The sequence below is a fragment of the Somniosus microcephalus genome, chromosome 14, assembly GCF_052327205.1.
Source record: "Somniosus microcephalus isolate GS21.2 chromosome 14, FLI_Smic_1.0, whole genome shotgun sequence".
Lineage (NCBI taxonomy): Eukaryota > Metazoa > Chordata > Chondrichthyes > Squaliformes > Somniosidae > Somniosus > Somniosus microcephalus.
The window spans coordinates 72,370,096-72,383,716 of NC_141000.1; the positions used below are offsets into that span (position 1 = coordinate 72,370,096).

Genomic DNA, 13,621 nt, shown 5'->3' on the forward strand with positions numbered 1-13,621 from the left:
AAGTGCAGCTCGAGCTCCAGCGGGCCGGGTAGAATCGACTGGTGGACCGTATTTTTCCCACTGCTGGCCTAGACAGCTGAAGGCATGGCCATGAATGGCGAGATGAAGGGAGTGGGGGATGCAGAAGATGGCAGGGTGGCGGATCACAAGTTCTTGGAGGGTTGGAGAAGGTTACAGAGATAGGGAGGGGTGAAGCCGTGAAGGAATTTAAACTCAAGGATGAGAATTTTAAATTAGAGGTGAGGGTTCGGGAGCCAACTCAGTGAACACAGGGGTGATGGGTGAGTGGGACTTGGTGCGCTATAGGATACAGAGAGCAGAAATTTGGATAAGCTGAAGTTATTGGACTGTGGGGGTTGGGAGGCCGGCCAGAGGAACATTGAAATAATCAATTCAGTGATGCTGACTTGTAAAGTAAGACCCATATGAATTGGCATAGTTTATGTAATAAAAACAGAAAATGCTGGAAATACTCAGGTCAGGCAGCATCTGTGGAGAGAGAAACAGAGTTAACGTTTCAGGTCGATGACCTTTCGCCAGAACTGGAAAAAGTTAGAGATGAAACAGATTTTAAGCAAGTGCAGGGGCAGGGAAAGAGGAAAGAACAAAAGGAAAGGTCTGTGATAGGGTGGAAGGCAGGAGAGATTAAAAGACAAAAGGGAAAGCATAGTTTATGGAACTGATTATTTTGAAGTTACGAGGAGTAATAGTGAATAGGTAAATCTCACGTGAAAATGGTATTCTGCTCATTCATATATTAAATTTAAAATAAATTAGTTTGTTGGTTTACAATTGGCCATGTCTCGCTAGAGTGATTTCAGGCAGCCTTTCAAAAGTAGGGAGAAATGCACAAGGCACTATGTGCGAGATCAGATTATCCAGTACTACTTATTAAAAGTACCGTTTAACTAGATATTGGGCAGTAAAAGTACACTCATCACAGGGAATGTGGTGTCTTAACTTGTCATTCCTTGATTGACATGCATTCTCCACATATTGCAGGAGTAAAGGCTAGCTTGATTGGTTCTGAAGAAATCATGCAGGCACATAAAAATGTCATGATGTTGCAGACATGCAATGCCACATGGAGTTTCAATCTGCCACACTGTATAAAACTTCATGGTTCGTCATAGCTCCAGTATGCTTTGACCTGAAGTTAGCTGAAATGGACTAGTCACAGACCTTTAACCCTACCACAACAAAAGCTATACCCTAGCCTGAATCATGGGGATGTGAAATCATTGTGGATGAAGATAATGAAGACACAGTACATAATCTATCTTCTTCATTTAATTCCTCTACATATGTAGATGTATACCAAAAAAAGCATAATTTAGGAGGTGGGATTTACATGTGGAGCAACCAGAACACTAGCTGCAAAGAAGTTGTTGTTCACTGGAAATCAATCAGTGCTTCCTGGTACCTGCTGCTCCTTAGTGAGGGTTCAAACCGGCACTCACTAATTGTCCAAAGCCTTCTTTCTCCAAGATGACGTGTCTAGTGATGGGCGATTAGAACCAACTCTGCAGCAAACTCAGTAATCCAATACCTAAACCAGGCAGATCCAGGATACTGCCAATGTTTGACCAGCCAGCCTGGCTCATTAATGCAATCTGGAGAGGTCGACTGATCATTGCAGGCTGTAATTTTTCCCCTCCTGACTCAAAGGAACCTGAAAATCCAATGCCCCAACGTCTAACCTGGTCCTAACTAAATGAGCAACAAGAAGCTTGCGGATGCTGTGATCAGAGGAAATGGAAGCAATGCATACAAAAACCTGTGTCTTGTAAAAGAAGACACTATCCAATCTGCCATGGCTCCTATCCTCGGATGACTGAGGAGAAAAACAGATCCATCTGCATGCAATTGCAGTCTCTGGCCACCAGGAGTCTCTGCAGAGCTGTTTATTGCATCAATTTTATTTTATATTGTACCTCACGTACTTGTTTAATAAGGACAGTCCTGCACATTAACTGGAGGTTCACCGACTGGTACAAATTAGTGACTACCAGACCCAATATCCTTTGCTTGCTGAGAAACTGAAAAAGAAAACCCGATTGGCTGGTTTTGAGAACATAACATACTGACAGTCTGTAATCTAACCTATTCTTGTAGAGTTACAATTTTACCCAGATTTTGGTGAGGAGATGAGGAAAGACTGGTCATAAAGGTAGGTTTTAAACATGGTCTTAAAAGGAGGAGAGGGAGGTGGAGGGGCTTGGGGGCAGAATTCCTGAGGCGGTTAAAGACACAGCTGCCAATAGTGAAGTGAAGGGAACAGGGGAAATGCAAACGCCGCGATCAGAAGAAATAGAAGAATGGGAGGGTTGTAGGCCGAGGAGGAGGTTAGAGATAGGGAGAGGCTAGACCATGAAAAAATTCTCATCCTCATGTTAAATTCTAAATCTGAGGCGTTGGGGGACTGGGAGCCAAAGTACTTCAGTGAGGACAGTAGTAAAAGGTGAGCAGGACTTAGTGCGGAATACAACACATGCATCAGAGTTTTGGATGAGCTGAATTTTTACCAAGGATAGAAGATGGGAGGCTGGGCAGGAGAGCACTGGAGTAAGAGAGTCTGGAGATGATAACGGCATGGATAAATGGGCTGAGTTGGGGGGAAGAGGAAGGTGACGCCAGAGGTGGAAATAGACGGTCTTTTGTGATGGAGAGGATATGGGGTTGCATGCTCATCTCAGGGTTAAACAGAACATCGAGGTTGCAAGCATTTTGTTTCAGCCTGAGACAGTTGGTGGAGTCGGTGGTGAGGGTAGAGAGTTTGTGGCAGGAACCGAAGGCAGCGGCTTTGGTCTTCCCAAAGTTTAACTGAAGAAAGTTACGGTAATCCAAGACTGGATGTTGGACAAGCAGTCTGATAGGACAGAGGTCATAGAGGATCCGAGAGAGGTGGTGGAAAGGTAGATCTGGGTGTCAGTGTACATGTGGAGGCTGACCCCATGCCACAGATGACATCACCAAGATGAAGCATGTAGATGAGGAACAGCAGGAGCACGTATGGATCCTCGGGAACTCCAGAAGTGATGGTGTGGGGTTGGGAGAAGTCATTGCTGGAGATGCTTGGATGACGACTGGCTAGATAGGAGAGGAACTACGTAAAAGCAGTTCCACTAAGCTGGAAAATGGAGGTGAGGTGGTGTACTTGACCATGTTGAAGTCTGCAGAGAGTTGAAAAGAATGACTAGGGATAATGACTAGGGATAATGCAAGTCAGTCACAGAAAACATTGGTGCAAGACCTTGGTTAGATCAGTTTCTGTGCTGGGGGCAGGTGAAAACCTGATTGGATTGATTCATTCAAACAGGGATTTGTTGGAGAGATGGTCACAGATTTGGGAGGCAACAACTCTGGAGAGGAAAGGGAGGTTAGAGATGGAGCGGCAGTTAGCAAGGACAGAGGGTCAAGGCTGGGTTTATGAGGTGGAGGGATAATGCCGGAGGAAAGAACACCATTTACAGTATCAGCTATTATGGAGACCAGGAAGGGGAAATGGTTTGTCAAGAGTTTAGTGGGAATGGAGTTGAGAGAGGAAGAGGCAGGTCTCATGGACAAGATGAGCTTGGAGAGGTTGTGGGTGGAACAGGTGGGAGAGAAACTAGACAGAGATGGGAGTCTAGAGTAGGAAAGAGTCTGAGGGGCAGGTTTGGCTTTGTGGGCAGGGGATGGGGAGGAAAGAGAGTAAGTTGAATGGATGGTCTCTATATTGGTGATGATTAAATCCACGAGCTCCTTGCACTTGTTCTAGGTGAGGATACAATGCCCCATTTGGGAACGTAGGAACAGGATTAGGCCATTCAGTTCCTCAATGAGATAATGGCTGATCTGTATTTATATGGTTATGGGAATAACATCTGGTTCAAAATGTGTTCTGAATAACACTGATCCAAGCAATCTTCAGTGAAACTGGCCTTAATTGTTGATTTCATCCAAACAGCAATTTGTATTACGAGTTTTACATTTGCAATGATACATAGAAACATAGAAGATAGGAGCAGGAGTAGGCCATTCGGCCCCTCTAGCCTGCTCCGCCATTCAATGTGATCATGGCTGATCATCCAAACTCAGTACCCTGACCCCGCCTTTTCCCCATATCCCTTGATCCCTTCAGCCTCAAGAAACATATCCAACTCTTTCTTGAATATATTTAATGAACTGGCCTCCACCGCCCTCTGTGGCAGAGAATTCCACAGGTTCACCACTCTCTGGGTGAAGAAATTCCTCCTCATTTCAGTCCTAAATGGCTTACCCCTTATCCTTAGACTATGACCCCTGGTTCTGGACTCCCCGGCCATCAGAAACATCCTTCCTGCATCTAGTCTGTCCAGGCCTGACAGAATTTTATAGGTTTCGATGAGATCCCCTCTCAATCTTCTAAACTCCAGTGAGTATAAGCCCAATCAACACAATCTCTCCTCATACGTCATTCCTGCCATCCCAGGTATCAGCCTGGTGAATCTTCGCTGCACTCCCTCCATGGCAAGAACGTCCTTCCTCAGGTATGGTGACCAAAACTGCACACAATACTCAAGGTGCGGTCTCACCAAGGCCCTGTACAACTGTAGCAAGACATCCTTGTTCCTGTACTCGAACCCTCTTGCTACGAAGGCCAACATACCATTTGCCTTCTTAACCGCCTGCTGCACCTGCATGCTTACCTTCAGCGACTGGTGCACAAGGACACCCAGGTCTCTTTGCACTTCCCCTTCTCCCAATCTATTGCCATTCAAATAATAATCTGCCTTCCTGTTTTTGCCACCAAAGTGGATAACCTCACATTTATCCACATTATAGTGCATTTGCCATGTTTCTGCCCAATCACCCAACCTGTCCAAATCGTACTGGATTTTCCTGACATCCTCCTCGCAGCTTACCCTCCCGCCCAGCATTGTGTCGTCTGCAAATTTGGAGATATTACATCCAATTCCCTCATCCAGATCATTAATATATATTGTGAACAGCTGGGGTCCTAGGACCGATTCTTGCGGTACCCCACTAGTCGCTGCCTGCCACTCGGAAAACGACCCGTTTATTCCAACTCTTTGCTTTCTGTCCGCCAACCAGTTCTCTATCCAAGTCAATACCTTGCCCCCAATCCCATGTGCCTTAATTTTGCACACTAATCTCTTGTGTGGGACCTTATCGAAAGCCTTCTGAAAGTCCAAATACACCACATCCACTGGTTCTCCCTTATCTATTTTACCAGTTACATCCAGTTCCATGTTTTAATTCCTAAGTAAAGGCCCATTGTCTGCACTGCAATGTGGGTGTACATCACACCTGAAAACACTGGTGTGTTTTGGTCACCCCAAAGATATTTAGAGCCAGTATCAAATCAGCAACAAATAACATTAAAGTATATTCAGCTGCAGTGGTGTTTAGAGCAGCAGGGTTCTAATAATGTGAGCACAACAGGGTTTTTATATTACCCATATATAAACCTCATAACATAGGAGAAATTAGCCTCTGTCCATAGAGAATTCCACGAGATCATATATGTAGTAACCTATTTTTCTACTCAGTTTATGTAAGATATAATGTGCAGACATTTTGGATTTGACTACTGCAAATCCTTATGCAAAATAGCAAATCCTTATGCAAAATAGTTACACTTTTGAGGTAACTTATTCAGATTCTCCCTTGAAATGAGGCTCAGTTCAGGGCTTTATCTGCAAACAGAACAGCATCACCAGTCAGTTAACTTACCTTCACATCTCGATGAATGATATTATTGTCATGACAATAGCGTAGTGCTTCTAGTATCTGTCGCATGTAGTGACTATAAATACAAAAAAAGTTAGAATTATGCATATCTCCAGGGAGTTAGCAGTGAAATCAAACACAGAACATACTATACAATTATTTAAACTTTATTTTTGTCCCATAACCCTTCTATATCATTCCACATGCCAATGCCCACAGGGAGGGTTGACAGGGGACATGTTACAATGCCACTCTTGTCTTCTCAGAGGTCCATACATTTGCACATCCTAGACGATAGCTAGAGTGACATTGCCAGAATTTTTCTTCCCATCCATACAAGAAAGTTCTGGCCTATGCTTGACACCTTCCTCTATAGCAAGTTTAAGACCATTTGCAGGGAATTAGAAGCACAAACTTGCATCCTATTCAGTGGTACAGTGTGTTATTGGTACAGTGTGTTATTACTCCAATGTGTTGCACCACCATTATGCCCAAACATGATTGTTGCATCATGAGGAATACTGTACAGCAGAAAACTGAAATGCATGCATGTGCAAATCCGTTTTGTTATGTGGTTAAGAATAAAGACCATTATTAAATAACCCACGGTTAATTTTGTATTAAACATATATCTGTTACTCATTCACTAAACACCAACTGTGACATTGTTTGTTGTCATCTGTAGTAACATGCAGTATTTACTTGGGACCAGATACTGCAGTGCGAAGGATGACAAATGTTAGATTACTGTCTGTTCAACCTTCACATATAAACAGAATATTCCCAACATCTTGTGGTGAAGAAACATCGAAGGACACTGTTCCTTCAAGAATTTTGTGCCCCATGAGGAACCTTCTAAATGTTGGCCCAAAAAGTGGTCACTGCACAAGCAGAATGAGTTTTAATTTTGTCTAGTGGGTTCAGCTTTCCCAGGGAGTAACAAACATGCTATTTGCTAACCAATTTACTAATAGTTTATTAATAATGGGTCTACCTAAAGTCTTCTCAAAGTACACAATTACTGTACCCAGATGAACAAAAGTCTTTGATCCCGTTTATGTAGTGCCAAAGCCTTACACACAAAAAAAATAAAAGGAAATATCACCTAGTTAAGTGGCAAACACTTGATTTTCTCAGACAACAGAAATTTAGATTAGTCTTTTGCAAGAGAAGATAAGACTCACGAAGTGCCTTACCCAAACAAAACAAAATAAATATTACACTAAAGTACATAGTTAGCTAACCTCCTGCATCAAAACAAGGTCTAGTGAAGCAACACTTGAGTGCAAAACATTTAGGCACAAACACTTTGTTCAAAAAGTTATGACATGGAATTGCTTAAAATCAAATTAAATTCCTGCAGAGAGGCAACCTAAAAATGTTCTAAGTGCCTCGGATACACTGAATAGGCAGGGTGTTCTCCTTTTGCTGTCCCCATCAGAGGTGGATGACATACAGAAACAGGGGACTCAGTGAAGTTTTTGAAATTCTCTAATTTAAAAGTATCTGAAGATATGATAAATTAATTGCAGCATATCATTCTAATCTAAAGGATTGAAACTGTGATTGTAGTTATGACTGGACAAAAGGCTTTCATTTGATATTATATAATCCTTCAAAACAGGGGCTTTTCCACCTATCCCCCTCTAGTACATCAGAGCGAGGCCAGTAGACAGGCGTGTGGGACTAGGACCGGAGCAGATGAGTGCACTCCTGCAGAGTGAGTTTTGATACCATTTACCACAATACTTTCAACCCTCTGTGACCTAAATTTATATGCAAGTATATGCAATAATTTTATGAGTCTTCATTTTCTTTATTAGGCTTACATATGGAATTTTATGAAATAAATGCCTTCTGAAAATCCAAGTGCAGTAGATTGTCCTGGCAGCCAAATAAAAGTGTATGGTAGAAGGTCAGACTAACTTAAAATGCAAAAATAGCAAAGCCATCCCTTACTAAGCAAAGTTCCTAAGTGTTGGGTAGCTTGGGAAACATCTGGTTCTCGAACATGATCATTATTATTCATTTGAGCTGTTTCAACTTGCTTGTGACAATGACAGATAGGGTTTGATCACATTTCGAAACAAAGTCTATAATGTAGCTGGTCAATAGATAAAAGTTTGTAGTGTGCCAGCAAACAGTCGCCTTTTACAGATGGTGCAGCTTTTTAAAGTGATTGGTAGAAGGATTAGGGGGAGTTGAGGAGAACCTCTCACCCAGAGGGTGGTGGGGGTCTGGAACTCACTGCCTGAAATGGTGGTAGAGGCAGAAACCCTCATCGCATTTAAAAAGTACTTGGATATGCACTGGAAGTGCCGTAACCTACAGGGCTACAGACCAAGAGCTGGAAAGTGGGATTAGGCTAAATAGCTCTTTTTCAGCCAGCACAGACACGATGGGCCAAATGAGCTGTAAATTTCTGGTTCGATACTGGTTCTGTCCCATGTTTTCACAGGATACTTCTAGTCTTCTGAAGGGAACAGAATACTACACTAAACCTCGCTTTAACTGACAAATTTATTAAACAGTAATAGAATAAGCAAGTAATAGCAATACAACATATATATTTACAATAGTTGATCTTTACTAGCACCGCATATTGTAGAAAGTAATAGTTCACCATTCTTGTGCTATACTATAATTAATCTTCATATGCATAAGTTTTTTTTCCCCCCCACACCAGCTTTGGAAATTATCTGACTTAAAGTTCTTTGGAGGTTCCAGACAGATTTGCTTTGAAGACTCAGTAAATATGCTTTTTAAAAAAGCCGGCTGATAAATACTTTCAACTGTGACTGGGGCTTTGTGATATTACAGGATATTTGTGTGAAAAATTCACAAGATCTCCGGTTTGTCCACTTTCATAAGAAATCCAAAGTGTGACAAGGAAGCTATTTGTCGAATTTGTCAAGTGCAAAAAAGGCATTCTAAGTTGTGGCCTACTAGCAATTCGGTGTTTAAAAGCCTCTTTCTTTCAAGTTTTAGATCTTAAATACAGAATTAAGCTGATTCTGACAAAAACTGCAAGAAACAAAAGCAATTGATCTGGAAATATGAATACTCAAATAAAGTATCTCTGCTGCCCTATCCTTTGCCCAAATATAGAGAGGAAGTTGGTAAATCTTTCAATAAAAAGCAGTTAAATTGCCAAAAGCAAAGTGCACACATAGATGTTTAAGATACATTTTAGGGTATTTTCCTAACAAACCCAAATGTTGGCCCAGAAATTCCATTCCCTGCTTTTACCAGGCTAAGAGTTGAAGTAAAAAAAAAAAATTCTCTTCCACTGATTTATCATTTTAAAATACTTTAAAGAAAGGTAAGTTTATTTTTAGCCCTGTTAAAAACTTTAATTATTTTATTCAAAAATTTAAATTTGTTTAAAATAGTTAATTTATGTAATTTAGTCATTTTAAAAATGTGATGCTTTTTAAAAAAAAAATTATTTGAAGTTTTACTTATGTTTTGGGGGTGATCTCTTCATAGATTTGACAGGTCTTCCTGTCAAATCTATGAATGGAGATTCCCTGCTCTGATTGGCTCCCCATGGCCCACGTGATCCCAGGGACGCTGCAAACCGCCTGCGCCTCTGGGATACGCGCGCCCTGCACACCAGCAGTTTGAAGAGGCACAGCAACGGAATTCTGCGCCTCCCGGGAGCCCTCCGGTCCAGGCGGAGATTTTTCCAAATCGCAGCCCTCTGCCCGCGAGGGCTGCAACGGAATTTCTGGGTCGTTATGTAGCTATTTAAAAAAAAAAAATCTAGCTCTATTGTTTGTTTGCTTTCAGAAATTGTGCATTATTTTGGAAAACCCACTATTAAGAAAGGTACCCAGTGGAGGAAAATTTAAATCGGCGACAACAGAGGGGACAATTTTAAAAAACCTCATAGGGCACATTAACTGAGAAAGGCCAATCAAACAAAGCACCCAACAGTTCCCACTTGCTGCTTGGTATCCTCCAATCTCCTATAAAGCAGTAGAAACATATTAAATAAAATAAACTACATGCATATTTTTTCCCTCGGGATGTGGGCAATGCTGCCAGGGCTACATTTCTTGCCCACCCTTGCTGCTCCTGAGCAACTTTGTGGTTAACTAGGTGATTTGAGAGCATTAAGAGTCAAGCACAAGGATTGGAGTCACTTGTAGGCCAGATCCAGGCGTAAGCTGTTTTTGGTTACTGAACATTACCAAAGCTTTCAGAGCAGATTTGCTGCCTGCTTTTGTCAGGGAACTCTACGTAGCATTTGGGTTTGTAAGGAAAGTACCTTAAGATTGCCCTAAAATGCATCTTAAAAAGTGTCAGTCAACCTGAACTCTGGAATCTGAAAAAGCCAATTCTTCACAAGAACTGGTAGATCTAAGCTGTCATGGCTACAGCTCAGAGATAGATTGTTAGAAGACTACAAATAGGTCACTGTTTATCTGAATTTGTGCAGGCTCTGTTAATGAAGGCAGAGAAGTTATGAGAGATAAACTTGTCACCTGACATATCTGGATTTTGTTTCAGAATGTAACCAGAGTTCTTCACGTTAAAGTTTAGGAGGTTTATTTGACAATCAAGGATATAGAAGATGGTGTTTTGACATTAAATTAAGTTGGTTAATGTTAAAATATTCAAAATTAACTCAGTTTGTGTTGTAGTAGGAGTTCTCCACATAGTGGGATGCGTAAAGGTGCCTGTGAAAAAGGACAGAAAGTTTAAGTGCAAAGTTAATTCTCATTCACTGATGGAGAAGGGACCGAGCGAGGGAAAGAGTGAGAGAGAGACAAAGAGAGAGAGAGCGCGAGAGACAGAGAGAGAAAGCGAGAGACAGACACAGAGCGGGAGAGGGTGCGAGCGGACGTGAGAGAACGCATGCATGGCAGCTCTACTCAGGAGCAAAGGATCCAGGAGGGAATGGATATCACATCTACAGATGAAGGTTCAGCACTCTGATGTTCCAGAAGGCCAATACCACCATGCCATAGGAAGGTGAGGCAATCAACTCCACTACTCCAACTCAGAAGGATGCGGTACAAGTTCCTGAAATCACTGCTAAAGCTGCGAGCATATCAGTAATAAACTGAACTCATTAGATTTTTAGTATGTCTAATAGACTTTCTTTTTAATGCTGTTAATGTCAGCTATACAAGGAGTTTAATCATAAAGTAATATCACCAATTTACATCAATGTTCGACACTGACATTAATATCAACTTATCACCTCAGCAATTAATGCTGAATTATTGTGACAAAGCTGAACTGTCTTTCTAACTTCCATCATTAATTCCATCAATTAACCATATCTACTAAATAATTTTAATACTTAAACATTGCTGATTTTGATAAGCAGCTCTGAATAAACAATTCATGACTTTATGCTCTGGCTTCTTTTTGATGATTTGCCAAAGAGGAGTTAATTCATATATTTAGTAGCATTATGTGCTTCCAAATAGGGGATTGGTAGTGTAAAGGTTAATATAATCCAAACAGGTTTATGTAAGACCATCCAGTGAGTCAAAATGAGGCATCTAACACTTTCTAAGCAGGAACAGAAAACATCCAGATGATTCTTCAATAGGGAGTTGTGGTGAAGGAGTTAAAATTCACCTGGTGTCCTTTATTAGGATATATATACTGATCCCAGTGTTGCTGGGGATGGGGAGGGGCAGAAAAGGTTTTATTTTTAAATGCAAAAGGGTATTTTCCTCTCCATGCTAAACAACCTCCAGGCCAGAGAGGAAGGATCACCTGTTCCCAGGTCTATCCACACTACTCACTACTCTGAAATAACCTATGAAATGGGGCACAAGAATAAGTAGGCTCCTTGAATCTATAATACAGGATGAAATTATTAAGCACTCAGAGAAACAAGAACTAATCAGGGCTAGTCAGCACGGATTTAGAAAAGGAAGATCGTGCTTGACCAACCTTATAAAATTCTTTGAAGAAATAACTGAAGATAGATGAAATAAATTTAGGGAATGTAGTTTATATGGATTTTCAAAAGCAAACTCTCTGGAATTTAGAAGAATGAGAGGTGATCTCATTGAAACATACAAAATTCTGAGGGGGTTTGACAGGGTAGATGCTGAGAGGTTGTTTCTCCTGGCTGGAGAGTCCAGAATTGGGGCCATAGTCTCAGGATAAGGGGTCAGCCATTTAAGACTGAGACGAGGATGAATTTCTTCACTCAGAGGGTTGCGAATATTTGGAATTCTCTACCACAAAGAGCTGTGGATGCTGAATCGTTGAGTATAATCAAAGCGGAGATAGATTTTTGGACTCTAGGAAACTGGAGATCGGGCAGGAAAGTCGAGTTGAGTTTGAAGATCAGCCATGATCTCAATGAATGGTGGAGCAGACTCGAGGGGTTGTATGGTCTACTCCTACTTCTAATTCTTATGTTCTTATTTGGTGAGGTTCCATAAAAGAGACTTACAGCAAATACAATGGCACTGGTTAAGAGAAATGTAGCCACACGGAGAGAGATGGTTGAGGCCAGAAAACAAAGTAGAGGGGTAAAGGGAAGTTTCTCTGCCTGCAAAGGTATGGTGAGTGGTGTTCCACTGTGTTTGGACAACTCTTATTTACTATATACATAAATGTAAAAGAACATTTAGAGTCTATTAGTCAAAGTTTTTAAATGAGAAGGTTGAAGTGGTAGAAAGAAAATAGCTTGCATTTTCATAGCACCTAGGATATCCCAAAGGCCTTCACAGGCAATGAATTACTATTTTGGAAGGCAAATGCTGCAGCTAATTTGGGAATAGCAAGGTCCAACAAACAGCAAGTGAGATAATTGACCATTGAATCTGTTTTGGTGGTGTTGGTTGAGGGATTGTTAGCCAGGACACCATGGAAAATAATGTCTACCCTTGTTAATTCAGTCATTTATTTTGCTTTAAAACCTTTGAAATATCCAGTAAATTGAATTAAGTAATTTAAACAAATCAGCACAGGAGCTGTTCTTTCTGCACATCTTCAATTCAATTTTACAGACAATTCAAATTAAGAGTAGACTATAGCGCTATGCGATTGCTTATGTCCACTTGAATAGACATGCAGGCAGGGCCTCTAACATTTCAATCAAAAGACAGAATCTCCTAAAACTTCCTCAATACTGCATTAAAGTCTCACCCTAGATCACGTGCTCAAATCCTGGCGTGGCGCTCGAATACACAACTTTCAGCCTCAGGTGAAAATGCTACCACTGAGCCAAACTAAAGATAATAAAAACTATTAAGGAGTCAGATTTCAGAAGAGCAGACTTTAAGGGGATGAAGTCCTCTATGTAAGGAATAAAATGGGAATGATTATTTAAAGGGAACAACGTGGAGAGAAAATGGGAGTGTTCAGAAGGATTTTTTTTTATTTTTTACATTGCAGAGGCAATGAAACAAGTTGAGGACTAAACAGGAAAGTACAACCAGAATGGATGAAAAGGAAATTCATAGGAGGGGTTAGGGAGAAAGTGTGTTTAAAATTCTGAAATGTACAGAGGAGGTGGTCAGGGAAAACTATAAAATCAAGCAATATTTTCTAATTAATCCAAACTTGAGTTGAATACCTAGTCTGAGAAAAATGCTCAGAGACAGTTGAGGCAAATAGCAAATTGACCTTGTATGGGACTTAACATTTGAGTTATTTCAGAGATTGTATGTGACCTCCATGTTCTAATATAGTGGCACATGATGCAAACCAGCACTGAAAGGTCAAGCTCACTATAGTCGAGAGGCGAAGTTTTTTTTGAAGGAACACCAGGATTTAGCACCTGGGGTGTGAGTGAGTGTGAGAGAGAGAGAGAGAAAGAAAGAAATAAAGACAAACTTGCATTTATATCGCACCTTTTATGACCACTGGATGTCCCGAAGCGCTACACAGCCAATGAAGCACTATTTTTTTTTTTTTTTTTTTT

At 41.0% G+C, this 13,621-nt stretch overlaps 1 protein-coding gene across 15 annotated transcripts in view; it reads right to left on the reverse strand.

The window, feature by feature from the left end:
- Positions 1-13,621, reverse strand: part of caska (calcium/calmodulin-dependent serine protein kinase a) — a 540,018-nt gene that overhangs the window by 348,265 nt on the left and 178,132 nt on the right. For all 15 annotated transcript variants that reach the window (XM_086006664.1, XM_086006672.1, XM_086006668.1 and 12 more), the window contains one exon: positions 5,719-5,791. In XM_086006664.1, coding sequence (XP_085862790.1) covers positions 5,719-5,791 — 73 coding nt within the window. The remainder of the gene's footprint in view (positions 1-5,718; positions 5,792-13,621) is intronic.